General features: G+C 36.3%; 1 protein-coding gene across 1 annotated transcript; it reads left to right on the forward strand.

Annotated features, from left to right (window-relative positions):
• Nucleotides 1–187: 187 nt before the first annotated feature.
• fyco1a (FYVE and coiled-coil domain autophagy adaptor 1a) lies at nt 188–26576 on the forward strand. Its single transcript, XM_039652580.2, has 18 exons — nt 188–297; nt 1677–1786; nt 2147–2253; nt 4324–4449; nt 6077–6183; nt 9916–10059; nt 10287–10380; nt 10953–13430; nt 14028–14120; nt 15552–15670; nt 15877–16044; nt 17610–17762; nt 18005–18237; nt 19941–20076; nt 22121–22216; nt 22523–22733; nt 23779–23888; nt 24748–26576. Exons 2-18 carry the CDS (start codon nt 1726–1728, stop codon nt 24821–24823), a joined length of 4512 nt encoding a protein of 1503 aa, XP_039508514.2. The 5' UTR covers nt 188–297; nt 1677–1725; the 3' UTR covers nt 24824–26576.
• Nucleotides 26577–26702: the final 126 nt, after the last annotated feature.

A 26702-nucleotide genomic window follows, 5' to 3' on the forward strand; every position in this document is an offset into this window, starting at 1 on the left:
ATATATATATATAAGAGCTTTTCGTGGAAATGAGCTTGTTTAAAATAAATAAATGTTATATTATAATGAATCTGTTTATATTTATGATTAATCTGCTTTTAGTTTTTTAAACACTTTTCTACGACGATTTAACCAAACCTGTGGGCGGGGCTATAGTCAGTGGTCCAATCAAAAACGACCTCGGCTCTGAATCCCATTCTCAGTGGCGGAAAGTTCTATCAATCTAAAGACTAGCATGCTAGGTTCTATTATAATAACAAGTGGATATGATCTTCCCGGATTCTCACAAAAGCCCAAGTATGTCAGCTTCTTTTATCACTTTCAAGACTTTCATCACAGATTTACCTAACTTCAGCTGTAATGCATATAGGTTGACTTCAGTCGGAAGCAGCTTTTACTCGGAATAAATGTTCTGACATATCATACGCGCGTGACTGGCTGTTGACCCGATGCCTTGGAATTGTTGACTAAACTTTTTAAACTTCTGTTCGTTTTTTTTTAAAATGTGTCGTTTCTATGACAACAAAAGACGCGGTTCCAAAGTCCTTTGATTTGAATCAAAACAATACGGTTTAAGTTAAAAAAAAAAAACGAAAGAACGCGAACACTGATGTTTGTTTACATTTCAAAAGCAGTTGCTTCTAGTGTTGTTGTTATTGTATAATCGCACAATACTTTATTAAAGTAAATATACATGTTATTGTTGCTCTGGAAGGAAGGCCTTTTATCTAATCCACTCTGAGGGGGTACATTTCTTGTGTGAGGATTTTGTAACCTTATAAATATCGTCACCTTCCTAAAAATAATTGAATTTACAATTCTGTTTAGTCATACTATGTAGCACACACACAGAGACATACACACACACACACACACACACACACACACACACACACTGTCTAAGTTTAAACGTCTGGAAAGTTTGGTAATTGCTGTTATTCCTCAGAATCTTCAACCAAATTTCTATTTAAATCAGCTGTTAATATATAGATTAGAGAAGTATTTTTGACATATGTTTTAAGTTGTTTTTAGCTTGTGATAGTTCCTTTATTGAAAAACTTTGTATGACAAACTTGACCCTTTTAAATTTATATAGTTCACCATAAACTTTATATTCAGGTCAGCTGATAGATGCCTCGGTATTTAAACGTTTACAGTGAAGTTTACTTCTTTCGATGTTGTACATTTAATAATTACATACTCATAATTAGAATAAAATAATCTCAAATTAATTTAATCTCAAACTAATTGAGAGACTATATTAAATATTTGTACAGTTGATTAATAATTTATCTCTCCATTTGACTTTTTGTAGTCAACTGAACGTGATTGAGTTCACACAAAAAAAGTGATAACTTACACTTTTGGTTACAAATATGTTTGGTAAATGTCAATGTCATCGGTTAACTGTGCCATTTTTATTAAATGCTGTAAACTAGACACACCTTTTGATTGCTATCAGTTCACAATATTGTACATTTTTTTATTTTAATAACATAAATTTTGACATTAACAATAATTATGTGTATCCTACAGCTTTAGCACAGTATGACCACACTAGTAGTGATGCTTGACTTCTTAAACACCACAGATATGATCGATATATCATGCTTAAATAAATATAACGTGCATGTCAAATGCTAGTTATCCTTTGTCACTGTGATTCTTTTACTCAGCGGACTACAGATGACCCCTTGAACCCGTTGTCAGGAAGCTAGTCAGACCATGGCCGCTGGTGCTGCAGTCGGGGAGGGTCAGATCCAAAGGATTATCAGAGATCTGCACGGTACGGATGTGTGTTTGCCTCCATGAAAGAGGCAGAGCTATTGTTTAGTAAAACGGTGGTCCATGGTGGAGCACGTGCAATTTACAGGGCGCTGGCTTTCAACACGGGGAGAGAAATGCAAAACGAGAGAGACCTGAGTATCAGAGTTCATCCCTCATGTGTGCCGTTTCAGTTCCTGAGGTGGATGAAAGGCGCGTGGAGTAAATATAACCAAAAGGGAATTAAGAAGGAGAAAAAACTGTTCTTCAAACTTTGTAAAATGGGGGTTTTGTTGTTTGTGATCTTTGTTAGTTACAGTGTATTGCTCTGTAATTGTTTTAACATTCTACGTCATTCTTGTTAAATGGTCTTTTCTTATAGATGCTGTGTCAGAACTGGCAAAGGAGTATAAAGAGAATGGCGAGCCTATTACAGATGACAGCTCCAACCTGCACAAGTTTTCCTACAAACTGGAGTACCTACTTCAGGTCAGAGACATAAACAAGCTCCCTAACCCATCGCTCAAAGTAGTCCGAACTAGTGTATGAGGCCACATAGCATTTGGGGCCAGATTTACTTACAGTTTGTGCCAGCGTTGTTAAAAAACTGTCAGGATTTACTAAAGACACACAGGGAAAAATTCACGCTGAAACTGAAAAGGGGTGGACAGTTATTTTTGTGGCTGACCATATTGTATGCAGTTGTGGGAGTTTCCCTTTCAGATGCAGAATTTATGGAAGTATAGTATTTAAATGAATCCTGAAAGTTGATTTACTAGGGTTTGCGCTTGTCAGTTTACTGGTATTTGCACCCTTATTTACTCATGTGTTAAACCAGTTGCTTATTTGGCTTAAATCTGGCCCTTGTTGTCTAAATTCTCTTGCATCCTCTTGATCAAGTCAAATCAAGTCACCTTTATTTATATAGCGCCAGGGTTCTACTTGCCGAAAATAATTAAATATATAAAACATATTAACTACGTCACAATCCAAATTGTGTTATATATATTATGGCTGTGCAAAAATTAATTGAGATTAATCGCATCCAAAATAAAAGTCTGTGTTTACATAATATTTTTGTGTGTGCTGTATATAATTATTTTGTATATATAAATACACACACATGCATGTATATATTTAAGAAAATATGTTATTCATTTATAAAATATTTATATTTATATAATTTAGATTATGTATTTATATATATATACATAAATATATACATGCATGCATAGGTATTTATATATACAAAATAATTATATACAGCACACACAAATATTTAATGTAAACACAGACTTTTATTTTGGATGCGATTAATTTTTGCACAGCCCTAATATATATATATATATATATATATATATATATATAAAACACAATTTGGATCATACATTCATTTCTTATTCAAACAAAATCCTTTAATTCAGCCATTTCCTCTCTTCCTCTTTCATCCTCATCCTTTTAACCAAAAATATATTTTAGGTAGACAGATCAGTACAGTACAAAAACATACCACATGAACGTCATACGTCAGGTCAGAGGTCACCCTTCCACACTCAACTCTCTCATGAACGCGTGTACATCCATTGCCGGAAGCCTGTAAATATAGTTTATAATGTTTTAGAATTGTATCTTATAGTAATGCATCGTTTCACTTCAGAAGGCCTTTATTATTCCACTGGAAAACTTTCATGTTGGATTGATGCGCCTGTTGGAGCTTCAAAACTATTCAATGCCATTATAAAGCTAAGAAGAGCCAGGATATTATTTAATATTATTGTGATTTTCTTCAGGAAAAAATAAGAAAGTCATATACATCTAGGATGGCAATTTATTTTTTGGGGGCTTTAAATAATGAATTAGGGGGTAATTTTAATTTTTGGGTGAACTGTTCCTTTAAGTTCCATAACTGTGTAAGTACAATTCAGCTATAAGTAGCCTTAACAGAAGACAATGGTACCGTTATTCAGAGTCAGTTCAATGTTGATTACGTTCAGTGCTGTAAGTGTCGATGTTGCAAAATATGTCAAATTTGCTATAAAGCAGCTCTGCAAATAACAGTGGTGTCATCATTCAGCTCAAATCAACAAAAAGGACCACACACTCCCCTGCCAATCAATCATTGTGCTAAAATAAGGGTTTAGAACATTACTGTTATGCGCGGATAAAAAAACAAAGACAAACGTCAGTCATAATTGTACAGTTTGCAGAATTGTGCACTGAAATTATGCTTTTTAGTGAGATTGAAGTCAAGTTGGCACCAAAAGTGTGACTTTCTGGTGCAGCATGCCGTGACATACTGTATTTAGTCTCACTTTGATTAAACCCAAACACAAGTGATCCCAGGTGATGCATGTTAATATCAGGTGTAAATAGCCATTTTTTTCTCCTGATCACTTGGGATCTGATCACCAACAACTGATGTTAAACCCAGATGTGAAGCGGCCCATGTGGATATACTCAAAGGTCCAGCTAGATTTTTCCATTTCAACTTCTTTGAGTCTGTTTTTGAAGTGTTTCTCAGTCATTTATTAAGTGTTTTGGTATTATTATTTTGCTCAGTTTGACCAGAAGGAGAAAACAACATTCCTGGGGTCCAGAAAAGACTACTGGGAGTATTTCAGCGACTGCCTGGCCAAAATCAAGGGAGCAAATGATGGAATCCGCTTTGTTAAATCAATTCCTGAGGTAAACATCTGATAACTCATTTTATAATAGGGATGCAAATTATCGATTAATTCATTAATCATTAATTGATTGACCTTATCGATCGATTAACGATTAACTGATAAGCGGCTATTTTCCTGAGAATGTACATTTCTCACTGTATTAATAGTGTCTTCAACATAAAAAGCAAAATATTGCTTATATACTGAATAAAAATGCATGTTACATTGCTCAAATGATGTTTTATTGTAACAGTTGGGATATGGTACAGAATGGCATTTATGTAGTTTAACAAATTAAATTATCCACAGAAAATTTAAATACATAAAAAAATATTTGTGCACTGGCTCACCTGTTGCAAACATTAAGCAAGATAAAATAAATGTTAATAAAAATCCATATGGGTAGGCTTTGCCTTAATATATTACATAATAATCTATCTGGTAAACTACTTGTATGAAAAACTTGAAACATTAGCAGCAGCTCTTATAATCCCCCTTGTTCTAGTAGGATTGTAAAATGTTACAATATTATAAATAATTTAATTAAATTACTTTATAACATCTAAAATATACACTTGCTTGCATTTGCATACATTTTTTTAAGTGGTAAATGTCAATGTCATCGGTTAACTGTGCCTTTTTTGGTATGTGTTGTAGACTGTACACACACCTTTTGTTTAAACAAATCCTCCTATCGTGAATTGGCTTTGTACAGTTCTGTTTTCTCACCGAAATATAAGAGATTTTAGTGATGCTATTGATTAGGTTCTTCTTTGTTTGCCCGTAAAATATGCTTATCCAAATGCCATGTTCTTTATAATAGTACCACTTCCGTAATATTGTTTTCAGTCAGATTCGCCTGTATTGTCTTTACTCTGAACTCGGCCACAGAGTTGACCTGCTTCTTCCTCTTGTGTTGTTGGTAGAATAGCTACATTTTCTGGCTCTGATTCGAACAGTAAGTGGGTGAATTATTCAGCTTTGTCCATGTTGCTGCATGTTATAATATTTAATAATGCCACACAGACAGACAAACATCAGTTAATGTGATGAAAAAACTGTCATTTGAAAAGCAATAATTAAAGGAGTAGTTCACTTTTGAAAAAAACTTTTGATAATTTACACACCCACACGTCTTTCTTTCTTCAGTCGAAAAGAAATTAAGGTTTTTGATGAAAACATTCCAGGATTTTCTCCATATATAATGGACTTCAGTGGGAACCAAACGGTTCAAGGTCCAAATGAGAGTTTCAGTGCAGCTTCAAAGGGCTTTAAACGACACCAGACGATGAATAAGGGTCTTATCAAGCGAAACGATCGCTCATTTAAAAAATAAATAACAAAGTTAAAGTTTTATAAGCACAAATGCTCTCTTCTGTGATGAACGTTCGTGACTCTCCTGTTCGAACTCGTTCATCAAAATGAACGAATCTTTTTCGAGTCATGACCTAGATAAGACCCTTATAATGAGAGTTAGTTGACATGTAAAGTTACTTATAGTCAACAGGATATTCAAAAGGGACCATCAAAATAAAGTGTTACCAAAAAGTCTAAAGTTAAAAGTGTCGAATGGTGTCAGTCAGATATGTTTTTGGGCCACTTGATACTTGAGTGATGGTGAAAGCTTTGTTCTTTTTCTGTCTCAGCTGAAGACATCTCTGGGTAAGGGCAGAGCGTTTATCCGTTACTCACTCGTGCATCAGCGGCTGGCCGACACACTCCAGCAGTGCCTCATGAACCTCAGGGTCACCAGGTAACCCTTCACCTTCACCCTGTCGTCTTTCTACACAAACATGCCCTGCGTCCCTGAACAGCATGATAATAAGTGTGTCCCCAAGCATAGTATGTTCGAAGTGTGGACCCTTGCACACTATAATGGCTAAAATTGCCCACAACCCATTGCACTTTGGTGGAGGATCCAGTTCAGAACAAATAGACTTTTATAAATATCCGTTTGGCCATTAACTTTTAAATGCATCATTATGCATTAATATGAGGAGAGTCTCTGCATTAAAGACCCACGACTGCAGATCAGTGTGCTTCTGCATTTGCATTTTCTGCAAGTAGGCCAGATATGTCCACAAATCTTTCCAAGGCGTCGCTGGCAGGGCGGTGAGAGCGAACTTTGCCGCTCTCGCCGGCCGCGGTGTGACCGTTTTATTTTTCCAGGGTTGGGTTTCAGTGTAAACTGACCAAAACGGACACTTTTGAAAATGGAGTGGCTGCCCATAATGGCTCCCTGATTGGGTCTTCTGGATCGCTGTGTATATACTTCTTTGATTCGTCAAGGCCCTATCGTATGAACATTATGCTACCGGAACATGACAATAACAGAACAGAGCCGTCTCTCTCTTTGAGCCTAGCTTCGGCCGTGTATTCAATAACATGGAGACAGAACTGCAAGCTTTGCTGACTTTGCTGTCCTTTAAAGCAGCCATTGTGCAGTTAAACTCTGCATTTTATAATACTGCAGCTGCTACATGCACAAGAGACACTGTGCATGAATGGTCATGTGACATGCGATTCTGTTATTTAGTGTGGATGGAGATCTTTTCTGAGATACCAATATGGACGGGGATCGTTTTTATTTTATAACGCTGTGTTAAATGAAAACGCAATCCATCGCGCCTATAGACCATTTCACAAGATGTAAACAACACTGGTCCAGAAGCACTTCCTGTTTCAGTTTTTTAACACTATATAAAAGCTGGGATAAAATACAACCAACAGAACATTTAAAACTGAATCAAAAAGTTAAACAAGCACCTTTAAGATGTTTTCTTTACATGTGAAATAAAGAAAACAGTTACAAACTGAAACAGGAAGTGCTTCTGGACCAGTGTTGTTTACATCTTGTGAAATGGTCTATAATAATCATGTGATCTCAGTTGGTGGTCCACCTGAGTTGAAATCACTTTTTTAATGGCGTACGACTCTCATTTACTGGGGAATATCCGATTTGCCTGCTGACATGGCACACGCAAATGCACGTATCGTATTCATATCCGATTTATTACCACATGTGAGTGAGGCCTGAATCCGATCTGTGTCACATGAGAGGAAAAAATCGGATTTGGGTCACTTGAACCATGCAGTGTAAATGGGGCCATTATCACCTAAGGCATCTCTGCTCACTTTGGCTAAACTTTGTGAAATAAAACACTGACAAATAAGAGAGCACAGCGCTGTATGACAAGGGTGTCAAACTCAATTCCTGGAGGGCCACAACCCTGCAGAGTTTAGCTTCAACACTAATTATACACACCTGATCCAGCTCATCAAGTCTTTCAGGCTTCTATCAAAACTTTTGCTGCGTCCCAATTTGCTTAATTATACTACGCCCTAAAAGTATGTACTCTTTTTGTGAAGAAAAAGTACATACTTTTGAGTGTGTTGCAAAAGAGTAGGCAAGCTTTGGGACATACTATCACGTCATCTTTAACGGACGGCTCTGTCGCGTGCTGCGTGCATCCTGTCACCGTAAACTGCCCTGTCAATCAGTTAAAATCCTCCATTCTATCTAATTTGATTTCCTACCGTTTCGGGAGCATGTTCATCTGCCAATCGTGGGTCTTTAATGCGGATAATTTCCTCGTGTTTTGCTATTTGAATATAATGATGCATTTAAAAAGTAATGGCTAAACGTGTCTTTACAAAAGTTCACAATGCTGCTGTAGATGCAATATAATGTGGACAACATTGAATAAATTATTTTCGTTAGGTTAGATACTGATAATTAATCACTCAAATCTCTTTATCTAAACCTCTCAACATAACCGCGGGACTCGCGCGTCCTCCGTGTCTGTAGTTTTTTTAACACTTTTTACTCGTGTTTGTAGTTCTAACCGAATCCTCGTCCAACGCGCAATGGTTTGTGGGTAATATCAGCCGTTAGAGTGTGCATCGATCTACACTTCGGATTCTGACCGGAAAAGGTAGACCATCCGGGTATCTTTGAAACACTCATTTCAACATACTACGATTTGGGACGTACTAATTCTATGTTCGAATACTATTTAGGACGGATAGTATGCGAATTGGGACGCAGCATTAAAGGTACTGTATGTGTGTTGGAGCAGGGTAGGAAATAAACTCTACAGGGCTGTGGGCATCCAGGAATTGTGTTTTGCACCCCTGCTGTATGATTTCTAGGGTTATGGTAATGCTAGACTTGTTATTGTATCTAGAAATAATATGATGCAATTAATATCATGTATGATGCAATACCAGCATAATTTTTTCATTCATTGTTTTGCCTAAAAGCAAGTACGGTCCAAACCCAGTCATAGATTTATTCATAGATGTATTTTAATCATTTCTGGTTTAAATTGAGATCCCTTTATTACTCACTTATTCTCTGCCATTCCCATGTCAAAGGACCCAAAAGCATATCTTAACACGTTAACACTTATTTTCAGAAGCAGACCAGTGTTATCGGCCAAAAGTATAATGTATAGTAAATTAAATCTGTTATTTTAGAATCCATTAAAATGGTCATTTGAAAATGTATATTCTGAATGGAAGTTGACAAAAAAATGATCAAATGGCCTTAATCGTCCAGAATTCAGCTGCCCGTATCAAACATTTGTATGCTAAAATTGAGCAAAAACACAAAGTTTTCATGCAGCATTTTAGTGATTATGGAAAAATTGGTTGGGGCTTCAGTGTAGAAGCATGAATAGTTAAATATGGCAGGTTCACAATCTAAACCAAAAAAGGCAAAAATCCGCTTGTTCTAGTTACAAGTACTATTTAAATGACAGATTCATTCAGTAGAAACAGTACTGAAAGCGCTTCCCACATAGTTTTACTTCTTAAAATTAGCTTCCTTGTTTTAAGAAACAATATTACATTTAATTTGAGGTGTGTGTACTATTCATGTGTGTTCTTGCTAATTGTGAGCTTCCTTATTTTGAATAGATATTGATTCATTTTCAGACTATGCAGCATTTTCCATGAGCAAATGGCACGATAGCCCATGGCGTGACTGAATTAATATGGCCAGTACAATGTCATTTTTGCGAGCTTAAAAGTTTGCACTAAACCTGTAGATATTGTGCTTTCCAATGCATTCCTCCTTGGGGATCAATGATTAAGGCTGTATTCCAGTTCAAATGTGTCTACTTTGCACTATGCTGGTGATGCATACTTTATTATTATGACAACTTAATTTAATTTAATTTTTCAAACAGACCTCTTATGTGCACACTGTTTGCATTTGCATGTCAGGTACTAAGATCTAGCAAAAACTCAACTGAGAACTGTCATAATCTACTATACATCTGTTGTGCACAAGATCGTTGTGGGTAATAGCTATAAATACATTCAAGAATGTGCATTTCTCTACTTTGAATAGCGAACCATCCAAGCATCTTTCTATTTCCAATGTAATATGATTTGGGATACCATAATTCGTATTGCTCATGCCACTTAGTATGTTAGACTTGAGTTGGACATGGTTTTTTAAAATGGTGTTTTTCTGCAGTGACTGGTATAATTCCCGGAGTCCATTTCTCAAACCCCATCTCAGCATGGACATAATTAATTACCTCTATGAGCTCAATGATGTTCAATTTGATGTGGCATCCAGGGGTCATGACCTTGATTCAGAATGGCCCACTTTTGCAAGGTAAGAGCACACTGTAATTTTGCAATTTATTGTATAAATATAACATCAACAGTAGACTAACACAAACACACTGGCAAACATAATGCTAATAATTTATAGTCCAGTTGCCATGTAATGTTTATGGTCCATTTGCCATGACTGGAAATAGTATGCGTGTGAATGTGTTTTAATAATCTGATTGATGTTCATTTCAGTTAATTTAAAGTTGACTAAAAAATGTGTCACAGGAGGACACTGGGAATGACCAGCTCTCCCAGTCACATGTGGAAACCACCGAGTCGTAGTTCCAGCATCAACAGTCTGGCAAGCACATACTCACAGGTATGTCCCTGTAGCTTTAAGTAAAATAAAAGGAGGTAAAGTTGTCATGCATTATACAAATATTAATTATTTTAATTACAAATATTATTTATATCAGGAATTCATGTTTTTACAAATTATTACTATTATAATTTTAAAGGTAACACTTTATTTTAAAGTGTCATTGTTATGTTACATGTACTTACCATAGTAATAACTGTAAATTATGCATAATTACATGCAACTAACCCTCAACCAAACCCTAATCTTTCCCTAACCCTATAGTAAGTACATGTTTTACTCAGTATTTAAATATATAATTAAACTGTTACAATGAAATGTGTAACCATTTAAAAATAGTTATTAATATTAAGTATATTACATATTTATATGTCATGTATCATTCTAAACTTACAAACTTTCAGACCACTGTTTTTATACAGTAGATGGCATTGTTTGTCTCAAAATGTCTCAAATCTACTGATTTTCAGCTTTCTCAGATCTATTTAACTTGAAGCAATCTCTCTTTCTCTTACTGATTATGTTTATTTCCTCTCTCAGTTTATTTTCTCTCTTTCTCCCAAACCTTACAGCAGGCACACGAGTTCCCTGGGAGTCCAGACTTTGGACCTGGGCTTCTATCAGACATGTCTGCGCAAAACTCCAGTGGACTGAATGACTCTTCCATCAGTGCTATAGACGATCTCCGCCTGGAGCTGGACCAGTCTGAATTAAAGCAAAGAGAGTTCCTCAGCCAGGTGCAGCAGTTAGGCGCCGAGGCGGGTGAACTTCGTGGGGTTGTGGTGGAGCTTCAAAGGCAGCTGGATGTCTCTTTAGCTGCCCAAGGTAACCATAAGGAGCTCCAGCAGAACCTGGAGATGCTAGCTGAGAGAGAAAGAGCCCTATCCAATGAGTTGGAGGTCTTGAGGGGACGCGAGACCATCCGAGAGGCCTCCCACAAGGACCTCCAGGACATGTTGGCAGCAGCAGAGCGTAAAAATGAGGAATTGATGGCAAGGCTAGATGGAGTATTGGATGAGAAAGGCCAAAGAGCGACCAGTGACTTCAACTCTGCCCAGAAGATTCATGAGTTGTTAAATGAATTGAAAGTGGCTGAGAAGGGGAGAATAGATGCTGTTGCAGAAGGAGAAGAGAGGAGAAGGCAGGCAGAACAACTAGCTGAGAAAGTCCGATTGAAAGATGAGGCACTCAAAGAGGCTGAGGGAAAAATGGCAGCTTGGATGGAGAAGGGTGAACAACTACAAACCAGGGCGGAAGAGCACCGTAATGTCATGGACAAACTCCAAAGTGCTCTTGCAGTAAGAGAGAAAGAGACCAGCAACCTTCAGAGGCAACTTCTAGATCTCCAGCAATCTGTGGAAACTATGGAAAAACAGGCCAAGGTGGAGAGGAAGGGAATGCAAGAGGATAAAGAAGAGCTTGAGAAGAAGATACGTGGTCTGGAAGGGCATCTGCGGACACAGCTAAGGGCTAAAGAATCTGATCTTCTCTCCAGTACCAAGACAGTCCAGATTCTGGAGAAGGAATCAGAGAAGCTTAATAGAGAGAAACAGAATCTGATGGTAACCGTATCTGAACTGGAGAACGGCACCAAAGAGCAGGCCAAGAAGATTGACGAATACAAAGATAGCTGTGCCATGCTTATGGAGCAAAACAGTGAGCTCCTCCAGATGATGAACAAGACCGAGGACACCAAGAAGGAGTTGCTTAAAAATAAATCTTCCCTGGAGAGTGAGCTGGCCGGATTGAGGGCCTCGGAGAAGCAGTTGCGAGCGCAAATTGATGACGGGAAAGTGACCGTGGATGAACGAGAGCAGCGAATGAGAGAGGAGAACAGGAGCCTGGATGAGAGGCTGCATAAGGCCAACATGCAGTTGGAGGAATCCGAGAGTTCATGTCGCCAACTGGAGCTGAAGAATAAGGACCTCGTGGAGGTTCAGGTCACTCTTAAAGCGGCCCTCACATCAATGCAGGAGGAGATACGCACCATCAACAGCCAGATTGCTGAACTTGAGAAGAGTCTTGGAGCTGCGAAATGCAATGAGGCAAACCTGACCGCACAGCTTACAGATAAGGATTCCCAACTGGAGGACCGGGAGAAGCTCTGTGAGGAGCTTCAGAGAAGGGTGGAAGAACTTGAAAGTCGGGAAAGGGATTTGGAAATGGAGAAGACAAAGGCAGAAAGAGCTTTTGTTAAACAAACGGAGATGATTAATAGTCTTGAGGCCAAGAGGAAGGTTGCAGAGAAGGTCCAACTTGAGCAGAGCGCATGTCAGGCTAAAGAAACCCAAGAGATTACTTTAAAAGTTGCTCTCCTGGAAGATCAGCTGGGATTGAGTGTAAAAGAAGTTTCTAAGCTTCAAGAAGAAGTGGTCGATCTTAGGGCTAAACTTCACAGTGCTACAGATGAGAGGGACAAGACTCGAACGAAGCTGGATGTCACTGAGGCTTCCTCTGCAGAACTGCGGATCTTGACTGAGCAGTTGAAGAAACAGGCGGAGGAGCAGAATCGACTGCACGTGAATGAACTCCTGCAGTCTAGCGAACGTGTTGAAGCCTTAACGTCGCAATTGAACCAGGAGACATCTGCACATAAGAAAACAACTGCTGAGATTGCTTCAGCCCAAGAGGAGCTGGTGGAGCTCAAGTCCCAGAATGAACGCCTGGTCCTGGAGAACGCTGAGACCAGAGAGTGTCTCCACCGAGTCAACACAGAAATGGCAGAGCTGGGAATAACGATTTGCCAACTCACCGCTGAGCGAGAAGAGGCACGGGAACGATGGGCCGCCGAAGCTGCTCGGATACAAGACCTGCAACAGCAAGGAGTGAAGGAAACGGAGCGGCTCAATGCCAGCCTGGTGGCTCTTCGCCAAGAAAACTCTAGTCTACATGAAGAGCTACAGCAGACGGAGAAGCTTTCAGAAACTGTGCTGGAACTGAAAGATCTGCTGGACAAAACAGAGGGCGAGCGGGACGCTGCACGAGAAGAGATCGCTGCAGGGAAATTTCAGATGAGCACGGAGAGCATGACCTTCAAGAACCAGATAAAGGTAAAATGACCGCAATATCACTTTAAATCCCTTTTGGCACATACTTACATGTTCATGTCATTGTAGAATTATAGCAATTGCAAGATGACAGCTCTCTGTTTCAATGGCTAATCTCATAATGCTAATATGTATCAAATTTATTGCAGATTTGTGCATTTTATATACCATAAAACTTCAAATAATATAGTCAGGGGGCCAATTCTGAAAAGGGCTTCCGTTAAGACTTTTGCGGACATGGTTTTTTTTCTCCAATTGTACAATTGGAGAAAGGAATATCAATACAAGCATGTACCATACATATACATATACATCTTGCAGCCTTTTTGGTTGTTTTTACTTGTCACAGCAGTTAAGTGAGAAAAATCGTTTAAGTTCAGCAGTGTGAACTCGTACTGCAAGTCAGAAACCCGTAATTACAGTAATTCTGACATGACATAAATGCATTTTTTTGGAACGCCACTCTAGTGGTTTTATCTGATTTACTTTGTGATTGAGGCAAATCCAAGCACATTTTATGTAAAATGATATTTTAGCATTCAAATAATTTTGAATATTTTATCGATTATTTATTTATATAGTTATTACTTTTCAAACTAGAGTCTTAATGAAGAGATTGAGGGATTGAAAACTCAGCTAGACGTGGAGTTGAAGAAGACATCTGAGCTGGAGGCCAAATTATCAGAGTCAGAGGTATGTAAATGTTTTGAGCCAGGTGTGACTATGACTTGCAGCATCACTTTTAATGATCTACATGATCATCAGCATACCATACGTTTTGCATACCACCATGTGGATCATTATTATTCATCTCTGTTGGCTGATAACGCTGATATTAGTAGGTGATGAATGTCTGATCTCTTGCTGCTCCTTTTGTTCTTGTTCATTGGAGACTCACTGCGCGAGACGGTGAAACAGACGACAAGAGATTGGGGTTAATTGCCAGACAGTGATGAATAATTTGCTTCTCATTAAGTCTATAATTAGGAACAGTGCATACTGTTTCTGGCAGATATTTGTCAATTAGACTACAAGTGCCACTGTAATTATCTTCTATAATAATATTGTTCTAATTTTTCAGCTTTTTGCAAAAGTAAAACCTATACTGATGTTGTTTTTTCTCTACTATTTTTTTTTCTTTGCACAGCTATTGAGTTAAAATATATATTTACAATTACCTTTGGAAAATGGTATTGTGGTAATACAGTGATGGTACACTCTAAACAGTGCTGGGTTGTTTGAACCCAAATTTGGGTAAAATATGGACAAACCCAAATGTTGGGTTAAAAATGCAATTAAAATATTGAAAGTTGAAGTTGGGTTAAAATTTGAAATTACATTTTTAACCCAACATTTTGGTTTGTCCATATTTAACCCAAATTTTGGTTCAGTATTTTTTTAGAGTGCATTTGATGGTAATACCATGGAACTAAATTATGCCATATTCATGCACCATGGTATTTACACGGTAATCAATATACTTTAAAGAATACAACAAAACATGGCATAGTCTAAAAATTACTGGGTTGTTTTAACCCAACTTTGGGTCAAATATGGACAAACCCAGGCATTGGGTTACATTTTTTATTTACATTTTTAACCCAAAGTTTGGGTTTGTCCATATTTGACCCAAAGTTGGGTTAAAACAACCCAGCATTTTTAGAGTGCATTCTTTTACAAAAAGTACTTGGGCGGTATCATGGTATAATAATGGTATCAGATGGTAATGCTTTGGTACTTGTAGAACATGGAAGTGAAATGCATGGATTTACATGGTACTTTCAAGTATACCATAATACTGCCATGGTACAGGACAATACCATGGTAATACTGGTAATACTATGTCTAAACAACCATGATAGTACCATAGTATGTTTTTTGTAAGTGTTGCCATTGTACATCTCCAAAAACATAGTTAGGGTTAGTTATTGTACATTTTTGTTAATGCTAAATGATTAAATGCTGTTGTTTCAATATTACAGTACGAGTTAATCAAATCAGCACTTTTTTATGTTCCTTGGATAAGATGAAAATCAAGATAAAAAAAAAAAACTGAGACAAATGTACGTGAATGTTTGATATTTGTGTGTCCAGATTGTGTTCATGCATTGCGTTTATATTTAGGGAGTGACTATAGAATACTCTCGTCTGATTGAGGAGAAGGATTCTCGTATCACTGAGTGTGAAACTCTGATACATGAGAGAGAATTTGAGACGCAACAACTGCAAGAAGGTATATCAAGGTGAGCGTGTTCAAAAACACAATAAAAGGGTTTAATGCAGCAGATAATGGATCTGCATGAATATAAACCATCTAATGGATTTCCAAATGGATCCCCATGATAAGGATTTCCTGGAACTTTGAAGAGAGTCTGTTTTAGTAATTATTGTTTAGGTTATATTTTATGCATTATTATTAAATTCTATGTGCTTTTTATCACTGCCTTAGCACCAAAGAGGCTCTTTGTGACGTACAGAAAGAGAGGGAAGAGTTGAAGCAGAAATTGGATCAGATGTTGACAGAGACTCAGAACCAGCATCTCCGGATGTCTGCTGAGTTGGAGGATCTGAGCCAAACCAAAGTAAACCTTGAGGAACGGCTCATTGAACTTATTAGGTCTGTATATCTCCTAGAAGGGTTAACTTCTCTTTCCTCTCTTTCGTTGTTTATGATGAGTTAATGTGTTTACGGGTGTGACTAACTCACACCGAGAATGATTCATTTCAATCTTTTTGTATACAGTTTTGGTTAGAAAATTGCTGGATGATTAATTCTACTTTTTCATTTTGAAAATTAGTCAGTCAATAGTTGTAAATAATATTTTTTTAATATGAAAATAATTGGAATTTGTGGAATAATTCTGTCTGTTTTCTCTTGGTGGCAAGAGTTCTTTAATAGCTTTGGTCATTCTTAGAACATTTTTATTATATATGTATTATTTTTATGTTTTTAAATGATAAAACATATTATATATATATATATATATATATATATATGGTTCCATTGACAAGACCAAAGTGATCTGTGTGTTTTGTCGTTGTGAACTGAGCTATCATCATCGCACGTCCAGTCTGAAATACCACTTGATGGCCAAGCACACACACACACACGCACACACACAGATGATGCAAATTCTCCGACCCCTCGTCAATATCAGGACCTCGTCACCTATTTCTTTCACCCTTTTATTGATGGACAGTGTTACATTGTGTGAGAGATTATTTGCTCCAGGTGAGAAAGTTAGTGTGAAATTGAACACAGTATATGCCAATGTTGTTTTCAATAAAAAAGATTTGCACAAAGCAAGCCGATCCACTTCTCCATGTTGATAAGAGCATTAAAATGAGAAAAAAATAATGAGACAAAAAGAAATCAGGAGACATTTAGAATAGATAAAAATGTGTGATTAATCGCGAGTTAACTATGACATTAATGCAATTAATCACAATTAAATATTTTATTAGTTTGACACAGCACTAATAAGTATATATATACACTTTTATACAATAATTTGTATAGCACTTTTCATAATACATATAGTTTCAAAGCAGCTTAACAGAAATATATAAATATATATATATATAAAATTAAATCTAGAAAGTTTTTCTTTTATTTTATTTCCCTTAACAATGATGGATGGAAGCCTCTCAGTTTCTTTCACAACTTTGGTCTTGCAAAAAGGTCAGGTTATACTTCAGGGGAGAGAAACTACAAAAAAAAAAAAAAACGATGAGCCGAAAAACGTGTTCTTATCTGTTTTTTTATATTTTTCTCCTGTATATCTCTGTTTAATTCAGTCAGTTTGTAGATTAATACATTCTTATGGTTTTTAAAGTACTTTAATTCTCCAAGCAAAACAAAATTAAAACTCAGATATCTACTAAGCCAGAATGCTAAGCAGAAAACACAAGAGAAAAGATATAAGGGTGCTGATTCCACGAAGATATTCTGGATGTGCATAAACACAAACTGTTGATAAAATCAGTTTGGTGTGGATAAAATGAGATAATCAAACAGCTACAGATGAAACTGTATATGTACAGTATATGTATATGTAACTGCATATGTGAAACTGATAAAAATTTCCTCTTGACATAAAATGGCTGAACCATGAAAAGTGCTTTTAGACACCAAGAGAACCTTCAATCTTCATTTCTCCTCTCCTGATCTCTGTTTTTCAGGGATAAGGATGCTCTGTGGCAGAAATCGGATGCTCTTGAGTTCGAGCAGAAGCTGAGAGCAGAGGAGCAGTGGTGGCTGGTGGATAAAGAGGCGACACACTGCCTGGGCTGCCAGGGCCAGTTCACGTGGTGGCTGCGACGGCATCACTGCAGGTGGGCAATCTCGCCAACACCTGCTCTGATCTCTCGGTAGAGGTGGAGTGAAATGCAAAAGAACAGCATAAAATTAATCTATGAATTTTTAAAAGCTAAGCTAATTTAAGAGAAGCACTTTTGATATTGAACATTGTCTTTTTAACAAATTTATGCCTTCCCTTCATTGCTCCGGTTTTGATTTAAAACAAAAATTTTGTGCCGAATATTTGGACTTATGGTTATTCTGTGTTCTCTGGCAGGTTGTGTGGCCGTATCTTCTGTTACTACTGCAGCAACAATTACGTAATGACCAAAAACGCGAAGAATGAGCGCTGCTGTCGAGAGTGCTACACGCAGCACGGCGCTGTGGTGGAAAGATTTACAAGGGCTGAACTCAACAACTCTTCAGAAAATCAACCACCGCCACACACAAATGCTGCCGGTCAATCACCACCACCACCACCACCCTATATACCCACACCAAGAGTTACAGGTACAGGAAACACACCCTTCATGTCATGTTGGAATGATTGTGTTCACGAGTTGATTGCACATGAATGCCGATTTAAAATTGTAATTGTTTTAATTGAGCAGTTTAGTTTTATGCATTTTGTTGACTACTTATTTAGCTGACTCATGAAGACAGACTCCCATCATTCCCTTTGAGAGTATGAAAAACACACCAAATTTGCATCCTCCGCCCTTCATTGTGTTGCATTAGTGCTAAAACCCTTTCTCCTCATAGTAAAAAACATAATATGCATAAAATTGCCCATTTTATTCGTTATTATTTCGTATTGTCTGTCTTGCATGTAAGAACTTCCCAGGAGGTTTGAGTTGTTACTTTTGAAAGTGAGTTTTAAATTCTGCCAACTTTTTATCTTTTAAAGTCCCCGTGAAATCAAAATTGAACCTATTTACTTTGTTAGCGCATATTACTAGTCTTGTGGTGAACAATTAATCCGTGCAAGTAAAAATATATTTAAAAAATGTTTTACCTTCGTAATCTTTAATCAAAATCTGAAAAGTTACTTCCGGTCTGGAACGGTTTCTTTTTCTGATGACGTAGGTTTCACAACTTGGGTGGGGAAACGCTTAACCACTCCCCTTAAACCGTTAGTTTGCTATGAGCGAGAGATGGAGAGGAGGAGCGCTAGAGTAAAACCCTGCCCTCTGTTCAATATTCCGTTTCACTTGGAAATACGTCACAGCACTGGAGAAAAATCTTTTGCAACTTCCGGTTCACGGGGACTTTAAGAGCACCCTTAAACTTACTTAGCATGCATAAAAGTTCACTTTTCTTTCCTGTAAGGGGTAAAAAAGAAAGGTGCCGTCAACGTCATGGTTTTTCATTTTTGAGGATGTGAATACGGTGGCATGTATGAGTTGAGAGAACCATCAAGTGCTTGAATACATTGTTCTGCCTGTCATGCTTCTTTTGTGTCTGAAGATCATCTTTATGAATACATTTAATGGCCAAGAAGCCCATTGTAGTATGCTAAAGTGATCAGGATTTTGTTACAGAGCAGTTTGTATAACATGCGTCATTGTAATTGACTGATGAATCGCAGTCCTTTCATTGATTGTATAGCAAATATTGCTTGTTAGTAAAGGTTTCCATTATATTAAGGATGGCTCAAAAATCAGGTATGCTCAAATGTCAGGATTTTTTATTGTATTGAAGATATTTTTACACAAAATTTGAAATTTGACTTGCATGTCAGTAATCTTAGTCATCACAGACTGTGATTGGTCCATCCTGGCTTTTGCTGAGAAAAGTAACACATACCATGTGACATTACCATCAATACATTATCAAGCATTTACAATTAAATAATGATACTTAGAAACTTACAAACAATTCAGAAACGATACTTAGAGTATCGTTTCTGAATTGAAACTTAGAACAGTACTCATTCATATTTTAAATTAGCTTTTATTTCAATTTTTTGTTCTTTTTTTTAATATTTCTGTTTCGCTTTAATTTGTTTTTTAGTTTAGTCTGTCATTTTACTTATTCATTTTTACATTTACTTTTACTTAAGTTGTTTAAGGTTGTTATACGATGGATCTAGTGTTGTTGTTTTTAAATCCTTTCCGTTTTTAAGGACCTTTGCTTCATGTCTTTCTACTCACTTTTTACATTTCTTATGGGTTGATGCCACAGTTGATAACTTCCTTTGTCCTGACATGCAGTTACAGATCCCGGTGAGAAACCGGATGATGGGGTGTTTGACATCATAACGGAGGAGGAAGTGAACGGGGTCTATGACAGCGACTCGCATAACACCTCTGTATCACAGGAAGAAGAAGGAGGGCAAACTGGAGACATGTAAGATCGTAAACATGCAAACACACACAAATATAGTTAATGTAAGTTTTATAAGCACAAATGCTCGCCTTGCTCTGTTCTGTGTGACTCTCCTGTTCATCAAAATGAATGAACCTTTTTTCAAGTCATTTGGTTCATTCACTTCACATTCACTTCCGATTGACTCGGAAAAAGATTTGTTCATTTTGATGAACGAGTTTGAACAGGAGAGTCACGAACGCACATCACAGAACAGAGCAAGGTGACCATTTGAGCTTATAAAACTTAAACTTTGTTTTTTTTTATTAAACGAGCGATCATTTCGCTTGATAAGACACTTATTCATCGTCTGGAATCGTTTAAAGCCCTTTGAACAGTTTGCAGTTTGCACTGAAACTGTCTTTTGGACCTTGAACCTTTTGGTTCCCATTGAAGTCCATTATATGGAGAAAATCCTCGAATATTTTCATCAAAAACCTTAATTTCTTTTCGACTGAAGATAGAAAGACATGGACATCTTGGATGACATGGGGGTGAGTAAATTATCAGCAAAAAATTTTTTTTAAAAGTGAACTACTCCTTTAAGGAACCACATTCATTAAGTGAAATCCAAACCAGAATTGTTCATAGGAAGTGTGCACAAATGAAGTGGATGCGCTAATACATTCCCATGTACTCACAATCACACTCTGAATGGTCCAATTTGTGGCAGAATTATCAAGATGCTCTCGGCTGCATCACCGAGTCTCTGTTTAGAAGATTATGCTGTGATGCTTCCCTAAATAAGTGTTACAGACAGACAGGAAGCCGGGAGATTGATTGTGAATGGGATGATGACTGTCAATTTATGCATTTTATGCCATCTTGGGTACATTTTCTAACATTTGTCCCTGTGAGATGAGCACCTGCCTGGCATATAATTTCAATAGCAGCCCCAAACGCTTCTTTTGGGTGAGCGAGTTTCCATAATTAGAGGAAAGGAGAGAGTTTTGATGGAACAACATTGTGTTTGGGATTTATTTATGATTTTTTTTTTTGTCATTTTTTGCATTTATTTGATGTCTATCAACATATTTTTTTTGGATCAAACATATATTATGCATGTTCTTTTGATCCTTGTATTCATCAAAGAATCTTAATAACAGTTTGCACAAAATATGAAGCAGAAAAAACTGTTTGCTAGCTTTATAGTTTATTAAAACTATTTTAAAAGTCTAGTTTTTAAAACTATTATTGTTTATTATTATTTTTAAAGCTTAGTTTTTGTATTGGGAAGTTTTGAGATCTGCAAGTGACAGGTTTTATTGTACAGAGAACTGTTATGTAAAAAAAATTAAGGATAGTTCAGTTTTTCATTATGCAGTTTTAGACAGGTTACACTAAAGGAGGAACTCAATTGTGTGTCGTTGCTCTAAAATTAATTTAAAAAGCCTACAAAATGTCCTCATAAATAAGCCTCTAGCTTTAGCACACAAATTTAGCTTTTTTTAATTCTGTTCGCGAAGACAAGCATCACCAACACAATAGTTTATAACTGGGGTTAAAGATTTGAACAAACAAATCTTTCACACTATTGTGCTTCAGACCAGCGTTATTATCGTTAACTAAATCACTAAATAAAAACATATTTGTTGCTTGAAATATAAATTAACTGAAATGAAATCTAAAAATCTTTAAACTTATTTTATTTCAGCTAGCTGCCAAAGGACTAAAATAGTACTAAAATTACTAAAGCTAATGAATGCAAATGAATAAATACTATATAGAAACATTTTAAAAAAATATGACACAAAATTAAATGAAAACTTTCAAATTAAAGTTAAAACAGAAAAAATAAAAAATGAAATCTATTTCAAAAACTATAATAGTATTTAAACCATACTAAAATATCACTGTTTCAGATGATACGATTATGATTTATGCAAAAAAAATGGGTGAAAATGGGTGTACATTAAAGTAAGTCATATCTAAAAATCAGAACATTCTTCACATTTTTTTTTTTTACAAAATTAGGAAAAAACATCCTCTCAATTTATGTTTTATTGTGATTTATTGTCTTTCACAGTAGCATATCAACTGATGTGACGGCTGATGAACAGGAGGAGATGATCTCTACTGTACAGGATGCAGAAATCACCCTCCTCAAGTCAGGAGAACTCACGTTAGTATATGCACACACACACACACACGTACGTCTGGTTTACTATCTTTGTGAGGTCTCTCCTACAGTATAGACGTAATGGTTTTTATACTGTACTCTAACTCTAACCCTAAACCTACCCATCACAGGAAACATTCTGCATTTTTACATTTTCCCAAAAAATGATTCCATATGATTTATAAGCGTGTTTACCCATGGAGAGCTCAATTTAGGTTCCCATGAGCCCCATGTGTTCATTCAGATTTAAGTCCCCACGGGGATAGAAACACATGTACACACACTCATCCTGTGAATGTCTTTCTGTAGTACCTCTATGCCTCTGGACATAGATGAGATATCTCATTTTGGCGATGGTTCCCGAGAGCTGTTTGTCAAATCCAGTTGCTACAGCGCCATTCCCATCACTGTGGGCGACCACGGGCCCATCATCAGCTGGGTTTTCTCTTCTGAGCCAAAGAGTATCTCCTTCACTGTGGTGTACAAAGAGACACTTGACACACCTATTGAGCAAGCCAAGGTAACAAACACACACATTCATGCGCTTCAACACCAGATGAGCATGCAAACATCGACCATCACTAAAGTTGCTTGCTGTAAAATATGGCCTCGTTAGTGAGATGCTTATGGTTCAGGTTCACAAATGCTGTTGTACGAGCAATTCTCTCATTACAGGTATAATTTGGTAATAGGTGTCTTTGTGTGTGATTTATCAAAGCTCAGATCACAACTCTAAATATTGCCTCACTTTTAGTGTTGGGGAATAACAAATAAATTAGAAGAAATATTATAATTGTTATTATTTTCGTCTGTTTCCATTTTAAATGGAAAAGACGAAAATTTGTCTTCTCAGAAGTCGCTATACATTGTGTTTATTATTGATTTTTATAGCGAAATAATATTTAGTTAAATATAGTAGTCTGCATGCTTGATGATTTCACCATGATTGCGATGTTTCTTGTTTTTCTGTAAGTTAAATAATATTATATATTTCAATAATAAATCTGTGAGAACAATATTGCCTGATTAAATACTAAATAGCATGAATAAAGTTAGCTTTTTTTTGTTTGATCACTTAAGGTTTGTGTTATTTTAGTATTATTTATGTACTTTTATATGATTTATTAATATTGTGAATTAGCTTTTATTTTTTATATTTTCAGTTTTCATTTTAATTTAATTTTAAGTTTAAGTAATTTATTAGTTTTTGTTATATATATATATATTTTTATTTATTTTTTATTTTTTTATTTTTTTTATGGTAATTTCCGATGCAGCGTGAATGACCTACAATGGCAACATTTTTAACTATCACAACAGAAAATCAAAACACTGCATTAAACTCACAAGCAGAAAGGCTGTGCGATCCTTCTAATATGGCGTCTGTACAAGACAACTACCCAGAACTCAACACAGGTTGATGTCAGCTTCACATTCTCCAGAGACCACCGATCAAAATGTATAAAGCTATTATCAGCCGATATTGATCTGCGCCCGATCAATCGTAGCACTCTTACCATTGATTCTAGGCTTCGTTGTTAAATCTTTGTGTTCCTGTGGTTCAGGTTCTGATTCCTCTCACGCGCTGTAACTCGCACAAAGAGACCATACAGGGACAACTCAAAGTCCGCAACCCAGGAGTCTACACACTCATCTTTGATAACTCATTTTCCAGGTACAGTAACACACAGGTGACATTTGCACACTCCGGGAAACCTCTCAGAACTTGAGCTTCTCAGAAAAAAAGTCCCCCTGTAGTCAATAATTTTATCCCTTAAAAGGTTAGTTCACCCAAAAATTAAAATTCTGTCAGTAATTACTCACCCTCATGTTGTTCCAACCCCGTAAGACCTTCGTTCATCTTCGGAACACAAATTAAGATATTTTTTTAATTAAATCTGAGCGCACTCCTCCATTGGCTTCTTAAAGAAGTAGTTCACTTTTAAAAAACTTTTGCTGATAATTTACTCACCCCCATGTCATCCAAGATGTCCATGTCTTTCTATCTTCAGTCGAAAAGAAATTAAGGTTTTTGATGAAAACAATCCAGCATTTTTCTCCATATAATGGACTTTACTGGTAACCAAATGTTTCAAGGTCCAAAAGATAAAACTTAAACTTTAGTTGTTTTTTTTAAATGAGTGATCGTTTCGCTTGATAAGACCCTTATTCATCATCTGGAATCGTTTAAAGCCCTTTGAACAGTTTGCAGTTTGCACTGAAAATGTCTTTTGGACCTTGAAACGTTTGGTCCCCATTGAAGTCCATTATATGGAAAAAATCCTGGAATGTTTTCATCAAAAACATTAATTTCTTTTCGATTGAAGAAAGAAAGACATGGATATCTTGGATGACATGGGGGTGAGTAAATTATCAGCAAAAGTTTTTTTAAAAGTGAACTACTCCTTTAAATATTTGTCAAGTTGCTGCATTTGAAGATGTTCCAAATCTGTCACCTATTTGTTTCATTTGCGATCTCTTTAGTTATTGTTTGAAGTGAAGCAATTGCTGTTTCTCTGTGTTCTTTTCAACAGATTTCTCTCCAAAAAGGTCAACTACCAGCTGACCATTGAGAAGCCAATCGTCTATGATGGAAGCGACTTCCCTTAAAACTGACTGTGGTGTGTGGCGTCCTCGTGTGAACTGTTAGCGTTTTATTTTTATCCTTAATCATTTCAGACCTGTTCCTGTGTGCCAAGGGTTTCTGTTTTGAGTTTTATGGGTTAGTATAGTATAAGTTTTTATGTTTTACCGCAGATACCACAGAGGATATCTGTTGTGACCTGTGTTAAGTGTTTGGGTGGGTTTCAAAAGCACATTTACTCATTTGGAAGAGGATTATTTGCTGGTGATGTGGCTTTATTTTATTTGTGCATTCAGTATTTTAAATGATTTTACAAACACTACAGATTAATTCAAAGCATCAGTGATACCGTGAGTTGGAGCACACATGGGTAAAAATGCAAAGATAATAATAACTCAAATTCAAGTCATTTTTATTTCTTGCTGCTTATTAATGCAATGTGAGAATTTTCTTTTTTTTGGGGATATAAGACTTTGAGACTCCAAAAATGGCTGCTGTTTGCAAAGATATCACAGCATTTTCACTACAGATGTCCAACATATGGTACTATATGCTCTTGAGTTTACCAAGTACACACAAAAATGTTTTGTCCTATTTTTTTTTTTAGAAAGTCTCTTTATAGCAATTTGAAACCATTAGAATTTCATACTGGGTGAAACTGTATGTCTCATGAAAAAAAGCAATACGCGTCTGATTTGTCTAGCTAACAGGCTTTTTTTACTCAAAGCTGGATTATATAAAATGTTGTGTCATGACAGAGCCCTTTAAAAGTATATCAGTTGCACTTCATTTTATAGACCCCACAAACTAGGTCAAATTGTCACTGGAATGACAGCAATTGAACTATTTACTGTAAAAAATACTGTAAAAAGTTATATATGAAGAGTGCCATATGAAATTTTCTTCTAGAATGATCATTTTTATAAAGCTTGTATATTTAAGTTCAGTAATTTCACTTAAATTGCAATGAGGATTACCTATTAATTGTCATTTAAGTGAAATTACTGAACTTGAATATATAAGCTTGATAAAAATGATCATTTTAGAAGAACGTTTCCAATAGCACTTAGAGGCTTTTGCATCTGAACTCTTCATATGCACAATGCATACAACTATATGCAAATATGGCACTTTTTTTATAATTGTGCTTCGAATACATTGAATGAAATAGGACATGCTTTGTACTAATTTAGCACTTGCACAGAGTATATTTTTACAAATATAAGGCTCTATAATTCGATTTTTGAATCTAATATATTGGTTCACTGATACTCACATGGTTTTGACATGTTCAATATTAATGCCTCCTTTCTGTTTACTATAATATGCATTTCTGAATCATTATCCGGGTAGGTCATCAAACATTAGTAATATGAACACTAAGTGTGTATACGTCTCTTTATTTTAAATGAATTTGAAAGCAAATTTGCAAGACACACATTTATTCAGGTGTAAGGTTCCTGTTTGTGACAAAGCTAAATACACTGCTGCTTTTAAGAAGATTTGTTTATATATTTATATTACATCTCAAGCTCCTTTTTGAACTATGTGCAATTCTAAATATTTTCTTAATAGGTCTGGTTCTTTACCAAAAGTAATGGTATTTTAAATAAATTGATGATTTTGAAGTACTTTTTAAAAGCCGTTGTTCAGGAAATTGTGAATAATTCATAAATGTCACTGATTTTAATTATGATATTTGTGAATCTATGCAATCACTGTGCAAAGTTTACAATTTGGAGAACAATTCAAATGTAATAAAGTTTTATCTGTTCAGCACCAGTGCAAAAGTTTTTGTATAACACATGCATTTGTACAGTGGACACAGCGACACCAGCAGGTAAAGTTACACTCTTTCTCTTGCCTCCCCTGAGCCCATTGACTTTTAACAGACCACCTAGCGCA

Source organism: Pimephales promelas, chromosome 20 (assembly GCF_988280905.1).
Source record: "Pimephales promelas chromosome 20, fPimPro1.hap1.1, whole genome shotgun sequence".
Taxonomy (NCBI): Eukaryota; Metazoa; Chordata; class Actinopteri; order Cypriniformes; family Leuciscidae; genus Pimephales; species Pimephales promelas.